Source organism: Schistocerca nitens, chromosome 3 (genome assembly GCF_023898315.1).
Source record: "Schistocerca nitens isolate TAMUIC-IGC-003100 chromosome 3, iqSchNite1.1, whole genome shotgun sequence".
Classification (NCBI taxonomy): Eukaryota; Metazoa; Arthropoda; class Insecta; order Orthoptera; family Acrididae; genus Schistocerca; species Schistocerca nitens.
Genome location: NC_064616.1, coordinates 39,787,511 through 39,809,667, shown reverse-complemented (window position 1 = coordinate 39,809,667; position 22,157 = coordinate 39,787,511). Strand labels below are relative to the sequence as shown.

Below are 22,157 nucleotides of genomic sequence, written 5' to 3'. Positions count from 1 at the left end.
ATTTACAAATATGGCTAAGCACAGGGCTACCATGTGCAGCACAGTACTTTAATATTCTACTAGGCACTCCATCATATCCATGAGAGTCCTCAGTCTTCAATGATTTAATTATTGACCCAATCTCTTCCTTGTCAGTACCACAGAGGCGTATTTCACACATCAGTCTCTGAAAGGCATTTTCCAAGAGTTATGTAATTCCCTATAGTTTTTATTTAATTCACCAGCAATGCTGAGAAAATAATTGTTAAATACTGCACATATATCTGACTTATTAGTAACAGAAATATTTTTACTACAACACGACTTTATATCGTCGACTTTGTGCTGCTGACCAGACACTTCCTTCACAACTGACCATATGGTTTTAATTTTATCCTGTGAATTAGCTATTTTATTTGCATACCCCAAACTCTTTGCCTTCTTAGTAACATTTTTAAGCATCTTACAATACTGTTTGTAATAAGCTACTATAGCTTGATTGTGACTACATCTAATATTTTGATATAATAACTCTTTTTTTTTTTTTTTTTTTTTTTTTTTTTTTTTTTTTTTTTTTTTTTGCCTACATGATATCCTTATTCCACTAGTCAGACACCCAGGCTGCCTTTTACTGCTATTACCCCATTTAGAATGTTCTAACAGAAAGCAACCCTCAAAGAGCATGAGAAATGTGTTAAGAGAAGCATTATATTTGTCTCTTAAAAGACATCGTAGTCACCATTGACTGTATGAAATATTTATTATTATGAATGCAATTTCCGCCTTAGGGCCATTTTCAAGTAACACTGCAAAAGTTGCCTTAAGTTTTAGGTAACTTTCGCAGTATTACTCGAAAATGGCCCTAAGGCCAAAATTGCAATCGGAATAATAAATATTTCATACACCCAATGGCGACTACGATGTCTTTTAAGAAATATTATATGACTGTGAATCACAACCATGAGAAGTTAATCATTATATTTGTCACCTATGTTGTTGGCACTATAAACATCCTGCCATTCCTGTTCCTTAATGAGGTTCAACAAACTCTCTGTTGCCGTTGGATTAGCTTTCACACATAGTTTGCAATTATATGTGACATTTGTTTGAGTACAAAAGCCTTTTAGTTCCTTCCGAACTGACTATGCAAATGTAGACGAGATGTGGCTCAAAGATATAGTAGCAACAGCAGTTGAGAGATTAATACCTCATAAATTGGTAAGAGATGGAGCTGATCCCCAATGGTACACAAAACAGGTCCGAACGCTGTTGCAGAGGCAATGGAAAAAGCATGCGAAGTTCAGAAGAACGCGAAATCCCGAAGATTGGCTAAAATTTACAGACACGCGAAATTTGGCACGAACTTCAATGCGAGATGCCTTTAATAGGTTCCACAACGAAACACTGTCTCAAAATTTGGTAGAAAATTTGAAGAAATTCTGGTCGTATGTAAAGTACACAAGCGGCAAGACCTTCACTGCGCAGTGCCGACGGTACTGTTACTGACAACTGTGCCGCTAAAGCGGAGTTATTGAACGCAGTTTTCCGAAATTCCTTCACCAGGGAAGACGAATGGAATATTCCAGAATTTGAAACACGAACAGCTGCTAGCACGAGTTTCTTAGAAGTAGATACCTTAGGGGTTGTGAAGCAACTCAAATCGCTTGATACGGGCAAGTCTTCAGGTCCAGATTGTATACCGATTAGGTTCCTTTCAGATTACGCTGATACAATAGCTTGCTCGCTCACCAATAGATCTGTACCTACAGATTGGAAAATTGCACAGGTCGCACCAGTGTTTAGAAGGGTAGTAGGAATCCATCGAACTACAGACCTATATCATTGACGTCGGTTTGCAGTAGGGTCTTGCAGCTTATACTGTATTCAAACATTATGAATCACCTCGAAGGGAATGATCTATTGATACATAATCAGCATGGTTTCAGAAAACATCGTTCTTGTGCAACACAGCTAGCTCTTTATTCGCACGAAGTAATGGCCGCTATCGACAGGGGATCTCAAGTTGATTCCGTATTTCTAGATTTCCGAAAAGCTTTTGACACCGTTCCTCACAAGCGACTTCTAATCAAGCTGCAGGCCTATGGGGTATCGTCTCAGTTGTGCGACTGGATTCGTGATTTCCTGTCAGGAAGGTTGCAGTTCATAGTAATAGATGGCAAATCATCGAGTAAAACTGAAGTGATATCAGGTGTTCCCCAGGGAAGCGTCCTGGAACCTCTGCTATTCCTGATCTATATAAATGACCTGAGTGACAATCTGAGCAGTTCTCTTAGGTTGTTCACAGATGATGCTGTAATTTACCATCTAGTAAGGTCATCCAAAGACCAGTATCAGTTGCAAAGCGATTTAGAAAAGATTGCTGTATGGTGTGGCAGGTGGCGGTTGACGCTAAAAAACGAAAAGTGTAAGGTGATCCACATGAGTTACCAAAGAAATCCGTTGGAATTCGATTGCTCAATAAATAGTACAATTCTCAAGGCTGGCAATTCAACTAAGTACCTGGGTGTTAAAATTATGAACAACTTCAGTTGGAAAGACCACATAGATAATATTGTGGGGAAGGCGAGCCAAAGGTTGCGTTTCATTGGCAGGACACTTAGAAGATGCAACAAGTCCACTAAAGAGACAGCTTACACTACACTCGTTCGTCCTCTGTTAGAATATTGCGGCGTGGTGTGGGATCCTTACCAGGTGGGATTGACAGAGGACATCGAAAGGGTGCAAAAAAGGGCAGCTCTTTTTGTATTATCACGTAATAGGGGAGAGAGTGTGGCAGATATGATACGCGAGTTGGGATGGAAGTCATTAAAGCAAAGACGTTTTTCGTCGCGGTGAGATCTATTTACGAAATTTCAGTCACCAACTTTCTCATCCGAATGCGAAAATATTTTGTTGAACCCAACCTACATAGGTAGGAATGATCATCAAAATAAAATAAGAGAAATCAGAGCTCGAACAGAAAGGTTTAGGTGTTCGTTTTTCCCGCTCGCTGTTCGGGAGTGGAATGGTAGAGAGATAGTATGATTGTGGTTCGATGAATCCTCTGCCAAGCACTTAAATGTGAATTGCAGAGTAATCATGTAGATGTAGATTTAGATGTAGATGTAGCACTTGCGCATCATAGTCTGTAAGGCCATTCACCCTTTTACTAACGGAATGCCCATTTCGTAATGAAGAATGAATAAAAATTTTGTCTGTGGCTGTGTTACTGTTCCCCTGCACTCTAGTTGGAAAAAATACAGTCTACATCAGATCATATGAGTTTAGGAGATCTACCAACATCCTTTTTCTTGCACAATCATACACAAAATTAATACTGAAGTCACCACATAGAACTAATTTTTGGTACTTTCTATAAATTGAACCAAGAACCCTATCTAGCTTGAGCAGAAATGCTCTGAAGTCAGAGTTAGGGGACCTATAAACAACAAGAATTATAAGTTTAGTTTCACTAAATTCAACTGCCCCTGCACAACTTTCAAGTATCTGTTCAGTGCAGTGCCATTATATGTCTATGGACTCAAATGGAATACTGTTTTTTACATTCATGGCCACTCCCCCACTCTGCAAGGAAGTCCTTGAAAGACAGCCAGCTAATCTGCATCCTGGTAAAGGAAGCCCCTGAATTGTCAGATTACTTAAATGGAGCTCCGATGTACCAATAGTGTCAGAGTCTACATCTATAATTAGTTCACTAACTTTATCTCTAATACCTCTTATATTTTGATGAAATATGCTAATTCCTTCTCCACTTGGATACCTGATGTCTCCTGAAGGCGATTCCTTAGTTAGAGGGACTTCCTTTAAGCAGGTATACCTATCAGCTGACTTCAATCTAAAAAAGGTGCAGTTCCAACACCAACCACTACAGGAATTTTTCTATGAGTGATCCCACCACCACCCACTACACTGTCACTTATAAATTTTGCCAGCCTCCCCTTCCCATACCTCCTGAGGTGCAGACCATGCCTATAGAAATCGTTAGCCACTGACTGTGAAGATGATTGGCTCATTGCGAGAAAATCACCCATGATTGCCAGCATCTCCAATGACAAACTCCTTCCAATTGGGTGACACCTGACAGAGGAACCAATCGGCAATTTGGGAAGGTAGCAGCTTAGGCAATCACCCCTCCAAGGGGTGCAAATCCTACCTGCCAACCCAAGGCAGGGTATTACGCGTTACCCAGTCACCTGTTACCTGTCACACACATGGGCCGGCCACCAGGAGTGCACAGGGAGGAAGAAAAACAGGAACCTCAAACGTCGAAGCAGAGAAAGGACAGGAGAAGGTGAACGAAGAAAGAAAGAAAGAAAGAAAGGAGAAAGAAAGAAAGAACATTGGAGAGTATTCTGACACTGACGACTGAAAATGCCAAATACATTTCCAAAAATAGCCCAGACATGTTCCTCAAGGGATGGGAAAAAGAACAGCAAGATGATGGACATGCAGAATGGACATGAAAAGATGCTGCAAAGATTGGGGCCCACGGTAGGCAAGTACAAACCCGCCAAACAGCAGCGAGCCCCTTGGGGGGATCATGATCATGTGTGTACATTGGTATTATCATGCTTGGTGTAACAATCTGTAACACTGCAAAGACAGTCCTAATGGTTAAGGAAAATGAGGAGAACAACAAACTGTATTGTCTGTCTGCCGCCGCCCCCCCCCCCCCCCCGCCCCACCCCCACCACCCCCCAGTTCCCAGAACTTCTGAAGATAAGACATTGAGACTGGATATAGTACCACAGACACAGTCCCTTTGACTGTTCAGAGATGTCACTAAACCAACCCAGAGATGTAAACAACCATGCATAAGAAGCACCTATTAGATGGAGGGGGCCAAAGCCGATCACTTCCAGTCATTCCACCAGAACGGAGGTACACGGCTCATGTTGTCTGCAGTTCAACCATGCCTAGACGGTCAATACCGCGGGTCTATCAAGTCCACATTGTTACTTTGTGCCAAGAAGGGCTTCAACAAGGGAACTGTCCAGGTGTCTCGGAGTGAACCAAAGCGATGTTGTTCAGACATGGAGGAGATACAGAGAGACAGACACTGTCGATGACACACCTCGCTCAGGCCATACAAGGGCTACCACTGCAGTGGATGACAGCTACCTACGGATTATGGCTCAGAGGAACCCTGACAGCAACACCACCATGTTGAATAATGCTTTTTGTGCAGCCACAGGACGTTGTGTTAAGACTCAAACTGTGCGCAACAGGCTGCATGATGAGCAACTTCACTCCCGATATCCATGGCGAGGTCCATCTTTGCAACAACGACACCATGCAGCACAGTACAGATGGGCCCAACAACATGCCGAATCGACCACTCGGGATTGGCATCACGTTCTCTTCACCAATGAGTGTCACATATGCCTTGAACCAGACAATCATCGGAGACATGTTTGGAAGCAACCCGGTCATGCTGAATGCCTTAGACACACTATCCAGCGAGTTCAGCAAGGTGGAGGTTCCCTGGTGTGGCATTATGTGAGGCTGACGTATGCCGCTGATGGTCATGGAAGGTGTCATAATGGCTGTACAATACGTGAATGCCATCCTCCGACCGATAGTGCAACCATATAGGCAGCATAAAGGCGAGGCACTCAACTTCATGGATGACAATTCGTGCCATCATTGTGAACATCTTGTGAATTACTTTCTTAAGGATAACGACATCGCTCAAATAGAGTGGCCAGCTTGTTCTCCAGACTTGAACCCTATTGAACATGTGTGGGATAGGATGAGATTTTCACTCTGCAGCGGAGTGTGCGTTCATATGAAACTTCCTGACTAAAACTGTGTGCCAGACCGAGAGTCGAACTCGGGACCTTTGCCTTTCGCGGGCAAGTGAGCTACCCAAGCACGACTCACGACCCATCCTCACATCTTCAATTCTTTCAGTACCTCTTCTCCTACCTTCCAAACTTCACAGAAGCTCTTCTGTGAACCTTGAAGAACTAGCACTCCTGGAAGAAAGGATATTGCAGAGACATGGCTTAGCCACAGCCTAGGGGATGTTTCAAGAATGAGATTTTCACTCTGCAGCGGAGTGTGCGCTGATATGAAACTTCCTGACAGATTAAAACTGTGTGCCGGACCGAGACTCGAACTTGGAACCTTTGCCTTTTGCGGGCAAGTGCTCTACCAACTGAGCTATCCAAGCACGACTCACGACACGTGACACGTCCTCACAGCATCAATTCTGCCAGTAACTCGTCTCCTACCTTCCAAACTTCACAGAAGCTCTTCTGCAAACCTTGCAGAACTAGCACTCCTGGAAGAAAGAATAGCCTTTCTTCCAGGATACCCCAGTTCAAGTCTCGGTCCGGCACAGAGTTTTAATCTGTCAGGAAGTTTCATGCATGGGATAGGTTGGAAAGAGCTGTTTAAGTACGACGTGACCCACCAACCTCTCAGGGATTTACGTCGAATCGCCACTGAGGCGTGGGACAATCTGGATCAACAGTGCCTTGATGAACTTGTGGATAGTATGCCACAACGAATACAGGCATGCAACAATGCAAGAGGACATGCTACTGGGTAGTAGAGGTACTGGTATATACTGCAATCTGGATCACCACCTCTGAAGGTCTCGCTGTATGGTGGTACAAAATGCAATGTGTGATTTTCATGAGCAATAAAAAGAGCAGAAATGATGTTTATGTTGTTCTGTATTCCAATTTTCTGTACAGGTTCCGGAACTCTCAGAACTGAGGTGATGCAAAATTTTTTTTATGTGTGTATGTCACACCTGCACAGAAGCTGAGGGACACCAATTCCACCAAATGTTGTCAATTTAATACCCTGTGCAAGTTATGCAAACATATAAAATTAGTACAAAAGTACATGTACTTACATTTTTATCATTATAAGCTGGCCAACAGCAAATTTGACTTTTTACATCCATTTTCACTTAAGGCTTACAACTCCTACCAGAGTTCTCTATTTCAAATTAATACATTTGTTCTTCTACAACACTTCTGAAAATTTTTATCAGTCATGGACACCCACCATATTTCTATCAGTTTTAAACATTTTATCCCAGTTCAGTGTTTATATTTCTTTGTAGATTACTACACACAAATATTAAGTTGTTCAGTGTATACGTTCATAATGGGAATACATATATCATACACCAAAACACCTGCTATACAAAATATCAGACACAGAGCTTAAAGAAAAGAATATAAATAATAAATGTTTCAACTTACCAACAGCGACAACACTCGCAAGAATGTTCATGAATGGAAAAAACTCTAACTCAAAAACTAGTGTGTACACAAAGTATGAGATTCCCAGTGAAAATAATATTGCCACAACTGTCATAAATGTGACAAACAATGAGTGAGTGTATGCCCACATGCAGAGGAGCACAAATAATGCACCTGCTCCTACTAAGTATGTGTCTTGAACGAGATACATGTCAAACAATGTATTCTTCAAACCTGCAAAAAAAAGAAACAACTGATAAAGCATGGAAAAAACACCACAATTGATAGAGAGGAGGGGGAGACAGATTTTAACTGTATGGTTTGTGTTGTGAATGGAATAATGGCCATGAAATCTAGCATGGTTTATTATCAACTCAAATTTCACATTAAGCATTGCCCTCAAGTTTTGTGTTTTTGAATCAAAAAGATAATGTTGCATATAATATTTTTACATTCATAGTGATGATGTTCCACTGAGAGAATGCTCAACAAAAGAAATAGAAAGCATCACTTCTGACACTTCAGTATCAGCTGTTCGGCTCTCTTTCCATCTGATTTGTAATTTTCTAGTATATATTACTAGCTTAATCTTACCTTTAAAAAAATAAAAATATTTCACAGGTCTTCATTTGCCTAAGGATGTCCATCATGGGGGAAAAAGAAAGAAAAAACAAAATGGAAACAAGATAAACAGAAACAGATATTTTGGTGAAAACTATTGATAATGAGTGGCAGGGTATGTGAGAATGTATTAAAGTAATAAGATAGTTTATTTATTCTGCACTAGGAAGCCAAGAGCAGAAAGGAAGGTCATGTGGTATAATCAGAAAAGATGCTTATGACCAGAGAGACTATATCTGTGGCAGAGTAAAAAAAGTCTCTTTTTCAACTGACTGAGTGATGGTTTAATGGGTAGGTCTAAGAAAGAATATCAAACGAGAGTTGAAAACACAGTAGATAGTAGATGGGAAAAACATGAACAGCTTTGTTATGTCTAAATAAGAACAATGAAGCAATATACACAATCAAGACAGCATTTTTATATGCAAAAACAAGAAGCAACAGTACTCAAGGCGTGGCCCAAAGATCATCATCATCATCATCTCACAGTGCAGCAGCATCAGTTGCCCTTTGACATCCAATGTTGTACAAACACCTCCTCCAGACTTTTCCATTAATTAACAACTTCAGCTATATGGATCCAACAACTTCAGCTATATGGATACACATTACCTCTGTAAGTTTTCTAATTTCATTCATTCATCTTCCACTAGGTTATCATCTCAAACTTTTCTTACTTCTTACAATCCAGTACAGAAGTTCCTAGGTCTGTCAATCATATATTCGCCTTGTTACATGTCACACCAACCTACATTTAATTTTCATTGAGGTCATATTAACACCATACATGCCAGTCTGTTGCCCCGTGTCATTAGGTTGTTTTCTGAATGTATGTGTAATTCCCAACATGCATCTTTCCACTGCTCACTGAAGCTAGGCACAGTTTTTCAACAGACCCCACTCCTATTAAATGTGCATGTCTCCCTGCTATAAGTGAAAACTAAAAGCACACTCTGATTGTAAGTTTTCCTTTTCACACATACTGGGACCTGACCTGTAGTTTTGAAAACTCTGTTTGGTTGCCAAAAACACTCTTTTGTTTTTCTTTTTTCCCCATCCAACCATTGCCTTCATTGCCCATCATTATTGATGTGTTGATTGTATATTATTTTAGTACTATTAAAATTGATTTTGAAGTCTACATTTAAAATTCCTCTATTATGTTCATCCATTCAGTCCTGAAGTTTCTCTGCATTAGAGGCAAGCACTATATCATCATCAGAAAAATGAAGGTGTCTCAGATGTCTACCAAAAAATGTATTTCTTCTTTGTTTTCCCAATCCAAGAATTTAAAAACCTCCCTCTATGACTGTTTAGAATATTTTTGGATTCATCTTGCCTGAAACACTTTCATTTTTGAATTTTTCACTATGCTGATGAAGCCTACTGGAAGTCATAGCACTGGTGATTACCTTCCTGAGTACACTAACATATGATCAATCAATGCCTTGTTTCTCAATAGATTTGACAGAGACCTTGATGTATTCAACAGTGTGTGATTTGGCTACATCAGCAGCAAACCATACCAATGTTGATTTTTTTATCTGTTAATGGCCACCATTAGCAACTTCACCTGTACTTTTCTGTCAAAAGTGTTAATTTTAAGTTGGAACCATTGATTAAGAGGTGTGTTCAAAAAGTAAGGTGACTATATATTTTTATGAAAAAAAAAATTTATTCATCAATATTCATGTTGTCCCTTTCAAACTAATCCCCTTCACATACAATACACTTGGGCCAACATTTTTTCCAATCCTCAAAGCACTTCTCATAAGCAATTTTTGATACAGCCTCGAGTATTTCCAGCGATGCAGTTTCTATTTCCTCAATCATTGAAAATCTTCATACTTTCATAGGTCTCTTCAGTTTTGACAATAGGAAAAAGTCGCAAGGGGTCAGATCTGGCGAATATGGTGGCTGAGGCATGATTTTCATGTTGTTTTTAGCCAAAAAATCTCTCACAAGCAACGATGAATGAGCAGGTGCATTGTCATGATGCAAAAGCCATGAATTGTTTTTCCACAATTCTGGATGATTTTTGCATATTGCTTCTTGCAAATGGCGCATAATGCCAAGGTAATACTCCTTATTGACCATATGATCTTGAGGCAAAAATTCATGACACACTACGCATGCCACAGTAATTCAAAAAAACAGTGAGCAAAACTTTGACATTTGATCCAAGTTGGCATACTTTTTCGGTCTTGGCTCTCCAGGATGCTTCCATGGGATGACTGGGCTTTGGTTTCGACGTCATAACCGTAAACCCATGTTCTGTCACCAGTTATGACCCTTTTGAGCAAATCAGGATCATCATTGACATTGTTCTAGAGCTCCTGAGTAATGCTCATGTGACGGTTGTTCTGATCAAAATTGAGATGTTTTGGAACAAACTTCGCTGACACACATTTCTTGTTCAAAACATCCAAAAAAAATTGCCTGATACGAGCTGACCAATACGCCAAATCCTCAACAACTTCTCTTATGGTAATTCCACGATTTTCCAAAACAATTTTCATCACAACTTCGACGTTATCACCTGTTGTTGATGTGCTGGGGCATACAGAGTAAGGTTCATCACTGGCATCTTCTTGGCAATCTTTGAAGAGCTAGTACCACTTGTAAACATTTTCTTTTACTTAGAGCAGACTCACCGCATGCCATTGTCAACAGTTCAAGTGTTTTAGAGCACTTGATTCCATTTTTCACACAAAATTTGACGCAAATTCTTTGCTCCATTTTTTTTTTATAATAATCAAAATTCGCCAAGCACACTAAAACACATCTAACCTTCGTATCTGTCAAAAAAGAGTGTGAGTGAGACAGTAAGAGAGAGAGAGAGAGAGAGAGAGAGAGAGAGAGAGAGAGAGAGAGAGAAGAAGAAGAAGAAGAAGAAAAGGGAGATTGATAATTGAATGTACGCTGCCCGCACAATTTGAGAAGTCCCCTTACTGTCTGAACACCCCTTGTATGTCACATGCAGAGCTACATATTGGTATGGTTCCTATCGATTCTATCAGTTGGCAAACTACAGTAGCAAATAGAAGGAAAAATTGGTTTGCGTAATTGCAAATAAAAAGGTGGGTGGAACGCACTTTCTTGAATAGTAAGACACCAGAGGTTACAGGTGTCAGAGCAGCATCTTTTTTTAGGATACGGGAAACAAAAATCAAGTAAATTCACCAATAATGCATTCATGGAAAACACCTTGTTTCTGGTGACTGCTGAAAATTCTTGACTATGTTTCCACTGAATTATACACTGTAAAATTTCAGCACTCATTAAATAATCAGAATATTTGAGGAGCTAGTAAAATTATTGAACTATTTATTTGCAGTGACAAATTAGTCATCAAGTCAAGTTCACATAATTTGTCTCTGTGACCACTGATACAGTGTTACACATTTTAGGTATGCATTTTACTTTTGCAGACCAAACCATATACAGGGAAAGGAGAAGCTGCCACATTCATCAGAACTTGTCATATATTGAAGAACACTGATGACAGTAAATTGTAATAAGAGCAGCATTTATAATAGTAAATGTATATTGAGCACCTTCAGGAAATTTCAACATTTTCGTAAGTAACCTTAATGTCTTATTGGCATAATAGTAAAAAATAAAGAAATAAAGGTTGCCAGTGATATTAATATAGAATTTCTTAAAAATTCTATTGATAAATATTTACCGAAGTCAGTAACTATACAATACAATAAAACTCAATTCAATTCCTACTGTTAACTCCAACTAGAGTAGCTAGCTGCTCTGAAACAGCCTCTGATAATATTTTATACACACATCTAACAAACAAAATCATATTACAAAACCAATAATCAATCCTCCCTCAAAGCACAAAATGTAGTTTCTTATGTGTTGAACTAATCAATGACATATTTTATCGAAGTTCAAGAAGGTAGTTAACGGGCAAAAAACTGAGTACTTGAAAAAACTGCTTACAGACAAAATGCAAAGATGTTTACAGTATTCATGACACAAAAAAAAAGTTCAACACATTTATTAGTAATGTTTTTCTCTTATTCAAAAATTATTTTATCCCGATAACTGACATTAGCCCCCCCTTCCCTCACTCCCTATGCCAAAACAAAAAGACTACATAAGGTATAACAGTATCTTGTACAACAGAAAGGAAAACCATGATAACGGCCTCATATTGGCGGAAGAGAGGCTGCAAGTTACTTCAGGTATACCACTATCATGCTGTACAACGGGAAACATTGTGTTGTTCTCATCAAATTCTACAAACGACCTCTATCATTTCTGGTATAGTATGCTAAAGTTTATGTCCTACTTTCGCATTAAAATGTTCCATTATCATCTTGTAGTGGGGTCTTCTCTTATTTATCAGTGTACTGTAGGTTCTCATTGGAATGTTTGCACAGACTGTTTTCCATGGATTACATTCTGCATATTTTTAAAACAAGTCTGGCAAGTTCAGGGAGGGACTTAGTGTGCAGAGCTGTTGCCCTGCCGTGACCTCAACCCGGTGACCTCTGCTAGCAGTTCCATGTGGTACAGCCCCATCGTCCTGGTTGGGCTGCAAGACTCTGAATAATTCAATTACAAAAATGACCAGTATTGACTGTCAGCAGCAGCATGCTTATTGTGCATATGCATCACTACCAGTTACGTAGACTAAAACACTACTGCCACTGTCATTGTGGAAATCTGCCTTGCCCCTCGCTGCACCAGTTGGTGTCAAAGCAACAGTGCTGCAAATGCAAATATGCATGTCTCATTAGTTCATAGCAGGCAGCTGTATGTTGGAGAGATGGCTGATGATTGTTGCTGTGGGGGTTCAACCTGAGAGCCGAGTTAACTGTACTAGCTGGATGACATCGAGGATAGTTAACCAAACCAACTGCAATATAGTGTGATTACCAAACCGGAGGAAGGTCACATTCAGAAAGGTGATCATCTAGGTAAATACATATGAGGCAACCAGCCATGTGTATTCTGCTAACAACTCTTGACAGGAGGAGATATTTTGCTGAGGGAATGCCTGTATGTATATAATGGACACAGGTCAATGGTAAACCACACACTACAGGAACAATATCCAATTTACCTCGTACAATGATAATAGACTTTTTTTTTAGAAAAAGAAAGAAGCCGAAATTCATTTTAATTCAGGGAACATCCATAAATAGGATTCTTCCAGACAAGACTGTGTGCATGAGGCTGGTATCTCTTAAAATTACTGAGCTTTTCTATAAAGAAGATATCCTTTACACTTATGTAATGCGATTGGTGACTTCTGCATCCTGCGAAATGACAATGCCTGATCACCAAACACTTGTCTAGTAGAATAATATATTAAACAGCAAAGATACAACACATGGAATGCTATATATCTATCTTCTTACCTGAATCCCACATACCAAGTTTCAGATTCTCTTAGGGGCAAGCTACTGTTCATATTCCTCTCCCTCAGACCCTTGTCACAAAAAGTGATAAAGTAAGAAAGCATTCAGATAAAGTTTTATCTAAAATCATCCTCTAAGCTTAGTAGAACAGATGCTTAATCATCACGGCATAGTACACCAAAGAACCAACATACCTCACTTTCAGTTTCTTTAACTTAATGACAGATATATTTTCAGAAGTTTATGTCAGTGACAAAATTAAGCAGTGCAATCTTATCTTAACAAATACAAACCAAAGGTGAATTTACCTGGCTTGGATATACGGATTCACAGATTTTCCCGTGTATATTAGAACCTTAGTGACAATGTTTTACTTCTTTTGATAGGTTTCATTTATATTCTGTTTTAAGAAATATGAATTTACTGCTTCTGCTTTGTGATTTTGGTGCCTACTCATTTTGAGTTTTGTTTTGTTTATGAATAAAAATGCCGTCTTTCTGAATACCCAGAATGGCTAAAAGACTGAGGACTATGCAGTCTAGAGAATCCAATGAAGATCTTGATGTGAGACTTGCTGCAGCTCAAGAGCATCAGGCTTTAACTAGTTCTTTGGAAAATCCTTCCAAAAGCAAAGCTTTCTCTGATCGGGTGTGTCATGCATTATCTTGCTCTTCAGAATGCTTCACTACAGAGGCTTAAAGTTACTTCTCTCCAATGTAACATTATAGAAGCAGAAAAGTGTTGCAGGAAAGTGAGTGTTTATACCCTGAAACCCACTATTGCTAACAATTTACAATTTCACTTTAAATGTATACAGTTCCTTATGAGCTTATGTTATGCCATGACCATAAAAAAAGCAATGCTGATGCTGTCTACTGCAGACATGGACCTTAGTGTCAGTTGCTTTCTGCAAAACCGGCTCTATGTGTCTCTCTCCCAGGTTATTGAAGCAAACAACCCAATCATATTACTTGAAACATTGTATACAAAGGAGCTTTGTAAGCCAAAAATTAATTCCAAGAGTACAAAGTATCAGGAACAGCTATAAATAAATAGCCAGACAATGTCAGGTTTCTCTGCTAGTTAGGGATTTAAGTCTGTCATGGCTGTGAAAACAATGGCTTTGCCATATAACTGTACAGCTGCCTCAACTCCAGACAACAATGAAGTTTCAGCACAATCCGAGTTGGGCTTGGTGGTCTATGGGTAAAGCAGGTGCTGAAGGTCGCAGAGTCAAATGCCGGTTGGATCACTGATTTTTTTCACTGTCAGTTAATGTAGCATTCACCTCTTAATGACGTGGAGGGCATTTGCCACAAGCAGATTGTGGTTCGGCTTTACATTTCAACTGTCGATGACATTCTCAAGACTAGAAATGAAGCTGGGTTTGGTGGTCTAGTGATAAAGTGTGTGCTTGATAATGATAACATTGTGGGATTGAATCCCAGCTGGACCACCAATTTTATCTTTCTCTTTTAACCTAGCATTTACCTCTCAATGGTCTGGAGACTTGTCACAAACAAAACATGTTTCAGATTCCACATTAAACTGAAAGACGCCTTTTCTGCAGTCGGATAACTGGCTACGGAGATGCAATTCGTCGAAGTGACATCCATTTGAAACACTTTCACCAGGACATTTGAACCACACAGAAGAATCTACACACACATTCTCCATCTCTACATATCATAAATTAAAGTCCCTCTCCACTACCTATTTCTACCTATATATGAAGGCTAGGCTAATCCAAGGAACTACTGTAGGGCTTTTGATAAGATCTTCAATAATAGATACGTTGTTTCACATGGAAGATTCATGTATATCATTTATAAATATTTGGTTCAAATTGGCTGAACTATGAATATTTACAGTCCCCCGTTGCATTTTCTGTGTGTATGTAAAGCCTACTCTCATGAAATACTGCATGAATTTTGTTACTTGCAGCATGCTGGCAAGACTGTCCCCTCAAGAAATGAACAGCCATGGAGCCTCTGATGCAAGGCTTACATTGATAGCGGGTTACGGTCAGACAGTCTGCCCACCTCTTTAGGTGTTGCATCACGCTAGCCAGCAGCATACGCTGCTTACTTTGTTTAATTTATATGAAAGTGATGATATTCAGTTACCTAACATTGTTCTTTGATTTTTAATCATAACTCTACAGAGTGACCCTTAAACAAAATTACCACTACACTATACAATCTCGCCTGGCCGTAGATACTTAGTGCTACCCGTGCGAAGCCTGGGCAGGATACTAGTGCTACACAGACCTTGCACAATACTGAAGTACTTTTCAAACATGTTCAAAGAGCAAGCATAAATTGTGTGCCAAGAATTGTGTTCTCATTTTTCTAGGCTAGAATTAATTGTGCAAGACACACAACATTTTGAGTTATATTTTTGGGTGGTTTCCTTCTTTTAAGGAAACCTATAACAGGGTGTATACGTGGACAAGGAAAAAAAATTCCCAGTTTTTTCCCAGATCTCCCGGTTAGAAATACACTTTCTCCCAGGTGGGAAACACTTTCTCCCAGGTGAAAATACACTTTTTTCGTGTTAAGTGACAGTATACATTCCCTCGGAACTGTAAAATTTATCAATCATTTGCATGGTCATGGTTTTATACAGCGGCTGAGAATTTCCCGGCACTTTAGAAAACGAAACTCCACGTTTTGGAAAATTCTTTGATGTGCAGCAACATATACGCTGCATATTTTTGTATTATGAAAGTATAAATTCGAATTGCACCAAAAACCGCAGGTTACTTTCAAAAGCATTGAAATCGAGATTGTGATGCGCTTTTGTAAGCCAGTCATAGCTCTTGTCACGTGATCTCGCCCGCTGATAACAGTGAATATTCATAGCATAAGACACATGATTTAGTCAGCCAATAGCAACATCACTATCAAGTAGCGTAAACACACAAACAGGAAAAGTTAGCGGTTTAAATTAATACACATAGTGTTGCTACAGGAAAAGCAAACTTTTCATATATAATATTTGTCGCGAAGAATAATAATCTACAAGAGAAACTAAGCTTTCACTTATAATGTTGATCTTTTCTGCACATTTTACACTTTAAGACACATCACACAAATGTGCCAGTAAAATGTTTAATACCAACATAAATCTCTGATCATCTGGGCTCAAAATTCTTCTAAATGGCTTGTCATCAAAGAGCTTATTTTTAAATGAGAGTCTAACGCTCTGTGATTTAAGAAATTCATTGTACATTCTCGCACATAGTTTATCTTGCGCAAAAGGAAATTTACTTTGAAAATAATGCTTTTCAAACCACAATTTTCCTGAGATCTGTTACAAAGAGATTTGTTCCAGCAGTTGCCACAGAATGCCACATAAGAGGCGGCCCCGAGCTTGCGCAGCTACAATGACATAAGAAGCCCGTATGTTTGTACGTGTAAAAGATTAAAAGATTTTACATTATGTTATAAAAGAAACAAGACATCAGAGGATACTCCAAGAGTCGGAAATTCTTGAACCATGCTGAAATGAATAATTCGCATTAAAGTGCACATTCAAATGTCCAGATTCGCAACGAAGTAGGCCTCAACCTGATATTAAGCTTTTCAGAGTGGTTTTCAGAATGTAAATTCTCTTGGAGTACCAGTACTGTATTATCTCATGTTTGGTTCTTTGTTATGGCATAATGCCATACATGCTAGAAGATGAAAACGTGCACTTGAAATGCAGTGAACAGTTAAAACTAGGCAATAGTGTGGAATTAAACACTTCGTTTGAAACAAACTGGCTGCCTCAGCGGAAAAGATAAATAAAAGGCGAATTTCTTTAGCAAAGTGACAAAAAACGTCATTGTTCTGCAAGGCAATTAATGATTGACTGTCAGAAAGGTGGAAATAAAATAAAATCTGGAACTAACAACATACTGTAGCCTTCCATAATTATGTGAATGTATTTTAATTCACTTGATAGCTCCCAGCCACAGAAATCGCTTTTTTTTTTTCATTTGACGTGAGAGCAGTAAACGAAGAGGAAACAGTAAAATCACTAAATGTAAACACAGATCACATGGACACCCCCCCCCCCTCTTTACTATAACTCAGACTGCTCTACGCATCAGCCCCGGATCTACGATATTTCGAACCAGGGCAATACTAGATGGTGCCCCCCCACCCCATCGAGCATTTGAGATATGACGTAAAAAATCAAAAAAAAAAAATAAAAATAAAAAAAAGACTTTTCAAAAATATGTTCATTTTGTAGCGCACATCTTTCTGAAGAGTCTGATGCATAAAACATTTAACTTCGAGGAAACGTAAGAAGTGTTATTTGGTGTTAAGTGTGCCAAAATGCAGTAACACGCCTCTTCATACAGCATTCTTCTACCGCACGTCACTGTACTTCGCACTGTGGAAGTCAAATGTATATATTTTGTAATGTCATCAAACTATATTCAGGATAGCGGAAATTAAAATGTCCTGTGGTGCCTCTCCTGCTCCCAGTCGGCCGGTTTGAAATCATGCCCCTCTTTTCTTTCTTAAAAAAAAAACCTTGCAATTAATACTGAATGGGACTATTTGTAATCAGAACAAGAACTCCTCAGAAAATTTGGACTCTTTACTGCGTATTACCTAATAACTTGCTGTTCCGTGCGGCATAAAATGAAATACAGGATACATAAAACCAAGTAAAACAAGAGACAAGCAAGACAGTACACATTTCTCCAATCCTCAAGTCCTAGCGTCTTTTTTTTTCGTCTCTAATCTTGCTACAGCTTTACATGGTGTGATTTCCTTTCTGCGTTTGTCAAACGTTTTGCTACATGAAAAATCTAAATGTCATTGTCTAATACTGAAAAAGCTGTTAATACAAATAGTACCCAAGACTGGTGTGGTTCCTCAATCTGATTACGTCTATTTTGTCATTACTAGACAAAAGAAAACAGGCCTTTCTAATATTGCAGCAACTGTAACACACACCAAATAAGCGAGACTGTTTTGGTAATAATGGTCATTTTTATAATACGACAGGATATAATTCATAAAGTACCAATTTGAAATGCCTATTTGGCCTACTACAAGCAAAAAAAGCTTTATGTTAGGAAATAGTTTCACATTTCATTCATACACTCCAGTTTTTGAAGCTTGAGGTTGAAAAGTAGTAGTAGTACAAAATTTTTGTATAAATTTGGAATCATCATATTATTCCATAATTTGTGTGATGTCCCCATTTCTTCTCCTTCCTTGTTCTAACAAACTACCTTCTCATCACTAATTCTGTAACTATTCCTATCACTGTCAAAGCTCATTGTCCGGTTAACTCTACTAACCCTGCCAGAATCACCGGTTTAGTTATCCAGCGATTATTCTCTGGTTAGGCGGTATTACATGGTCGTATAGCGCTTTTTCCGTGCAACTCCCAGAATAGAACTTAAGGGGTTGCTAGCCGGGAAATGATCAACATGCCCTTTTTACTGTAGCGATCTGGCCAAAAATTTTCTGTCAAAATTTCATTTTCTTGGATACACCGAGAAGATAATACATAAACTTTCTTACCTGTTAGTCCTGTTAGTCGTTTAATCCCACTCTGGTAGTCTGAATCTATGGACTTAGCTAGTAATTACAACAATCATTCGCATACCCAATCAATCACATAAACAAACGGCATTCACCCCCGTTCGGCTTTAGTCTGCTCAGCTCGTATAGCCCCATCCCCTTTTTCTGCAGGAAAGGTTATTTCTAGATGCGACAAGGATTCTCCTGGCATGGACATCACGTACACTATGCACACATTCAAAAATCAACTTACAATTAATTCAGAAATCAACTTAGAATGTGTTCAAAAAGCAACAGGGATACGTTTCAAAATCATTTGAATAATCAATAGACTAACGTGCGTTAGATGCTAGGCGCTTTGTGAAACAAGGTTTTTTACCCCCCAAAGAATACGAATTTGCCCCCCCTCACCGCCAAAACAGCTGTCCGGTTCAGATACCCCGGTTTGCTGCATACACAACCAACAGCGATATTTCTGTAGCCAGAATCGGGAGGAGGTACTACTCATACGCGACTCAACTGCGCATGCGCATGATCCCGCTTGTAACTGCTTACATTAATCAAATGTAAACAGTTATGACGTCACGCTCATTGGAGGTAATTTGTCGTCACGGAGCATTGCATAGTCTTCCTAAACCCTTTGACACATTTTGCTGTTGGCAAATGCTTTTATGAGCACTGTGTTTTCTTTATGTGGTGCATTTCCTTTGCAATTTAAGTTTTATTCTCTCGTTCATATTTTGTTGCTGCCGTATTATTCTGCAGTATCAGGACACAGCAATATCCTTTGTTAGTGTGTCGGTTCTTACCAATCAAAATTACAGAAAATTAACTGAAAACTAAAACAATGAAAAATTCCCGAAATTTTAAAAAATTCCCGGAATTTTAAAAAATTCCCGGGTTTTTCCCGGATCTCCCGGTTGTCCCGGGTCGTATACACCCTGTATAAACAACACTCAACCATTTACTTTTGACTTTCAGTACATGTACACTGAATTTGAATACATAAGTTACCAGAACATCAAAACTTGTGAAACATTTTGGTATTTCAACATTGCACCTTATGGAATGGTGTAACAGATATTTAATTTTTACAGTAAATTCAACATTCTATAATAAAGAAAGACTAAAAAGTAATCAATTACTATACAAGATTTAAAAAACTTTGTTACTAAGCTAGTTTCTTCAAATGCTATAACACCTTTGATGAAATACCTAAAGTGCTCTGCACTGAAAGTATTAAGTCTACACAATCCTTCATAAAGATAATGTTTTTATATGAATTGTTTCACATGTGCACTTTGAAATAAAATTAATTATATATATCCATCTAACAGATTTACTGACCTAATTCCATAGCAGTAACTTTAATATCCTGATACTGTAATGATGCACTGTCAATCTTTCTATAGTAGTCCAGTGTGTCACTGCTTCGTCCAAATGGCAGAATTAGCATTGCATTGTCCAGTGTGCTGACACTTTTCTAAAAATTAAGACAGAATTTTGTTATATTTATGAATGAATATTCCATTACCATTAAAACCTGAGAATTCTTTATAAAGATTAACACAGTAAATTATAACACATTTTAATTATGGTAAGTCTTATGTTCTGCTCAGTATTTTAATTATATTGTACATGAGACTAAATGACGTTTTAATAATATGAAGTACATTCTGAAAGAACATAATACTGCACAAATAGCAGCCCACATAATGCCTGAAATATTGGTAGTCAAAATGTAGACCATTTTGTGACATTAATGTGATGCAGTCAGTATAAAATAAAGGAGCACTGATGTGTGACAATGACATTCTCACAATGAAGATGAACTACAGAAAAGCACTTCTGAAAAAGGCATTTAAAGTATATTGTAGATAATCTGTAACATGTCTAACAGAATGTTTATTTCCTAGCAAACTCTGCAGTAAAAAAATTAAATAAATAAATAAATAAAAATAATCACATTTTCTACAACTCAATTATTTCAAGGAACTGTTCTTCACAATTAATAATTGTTTTGGAATACAGGTTTCGCAAATACGACATGGATGTTTGGTGTTAGCTGTAGCAATAGTTTACCTTCGAAGTATGGCCTCAAATATGTAATAACTACTAGAACTACGTTGGGCCATGACAGCCTTAGTGTGTCAGGTTTCTGGTTTGCAAATGTTTCCTGGTAACTTCACAAGTGAGTTGCATTGGCTTTAAAATCTATGGAACCGTCACATGAACTTCTGGTGATGTGTTGACATACCATCTCGACCTTAGGGTCAGGAGAGTACCTGAGGCTTCATTCGAAATGCAGCTGACGGCTACTGAAATGTCGCATAGTGTGTGCAGACTGAGTTACATACACTTCACAGTGGAGTGAAATGGCTGAAGATGTAACTTCTGTAGTATAAGATTTTGACACAGCTATGAATAAGTAAAGTGATGAAATATTTTCCCTTCACATTGGCTATTTCGAATATAACTATCATCAGATGGTTTCTGTATGTATACAACATGAATTCCTAATCTGCTTTCCATGGACCACAAAGTATGGACCTCAGATAGTCTGGATCAACGAACACTAATTGTGTGTCTCCACAAAAAAAAGGCATATTTATGTCTCAGTATTGAAGACTGGCAAGTCACGGTGCCAGCCATTGCCCCATAAGTCCAACTGAGTGTCTGAATTGCAACTGACATGCTACACTTGACTAAAAGAAGGGATCAGTTGGTATGACACATCCTAATGCTAACGCATCAAGGTAACAGTTTTGTGTGTGTGTGTGTGTGTGTGTGTGTGTGTGTGTGTGTGTGTGTGCGTGTGTGGAGGGAGAGAGAGAGAGAGAGAGAGAGAGAGAGAGAGAGAGAGAGAGGGGGGGGGGGGGGGGGGGGGGGGCACGCACGCACTCATGTGTGCAGGGTGGGTAGGGGTCTGTAAAGCATATTGTTGCAGTAGTTATTCAGAGACGAAGAGCTTGCACAGACTAGACTGGTATGGAGGTGGTTGATGAATGATGGAACCGGCCACCAATACTTTTTAAATGTTTTATTTTAGTGCCCTAACTGGTTTCAGGCTACGACGCCCATCTTGAGATGGCTAATATTTTTCATTACTTAGATGTCTTGATCAACAGCACGTCGTCTGCTCCTCATGGCACAAAAATATTTGAGTATTTAATGCCATTTTATCAGTTGTTTCATTAACAAAAATATTCTAAAGTGCCTGCATTTATATGGTGCAAAATCATAAATATCAGATTTTATCTGCTCCTCATAAATTAGCAGAAGTGTATAAAGTATTAATTTGAAATAAAAGGAAAAGGACTACATATGAGTGTTAGGAATATATTCCTTTTCAATAATTATGTTTTTATTATAGATGGTTATGTCCTTTGAAGTCA

At 38.7% G+C, this 22,157-nt stretch overlaps 1 protein-coding gene across 1 annotated transcript in view; it reads right to left on the bottom strand.

The window, feature by feature from the left end:
- The window catches only part of LOC126247987 (protein dispatched), a 148,787-nt gene that overhangs the window by 25,789 nt on the left and 100,841 nt on the right, over positions 1-22,157 (bottom strand). Inside the window, exons 8-9 of the mRNA XM_049948570.1 lie at positions 20,110-20,245; positions 7,224-7,457 (exon numbers count right to left, since the gene is read on the bottom strand). Coding sequence (XP_049804527.1) covers positions 7,224-7,457; positions 20,110-20,245 — 370 coding nt within the window. The remainder of the gene's footprint in view (positions 1-7,223; positions 7,458-20,109; positions 20,246-22,157) is intronic.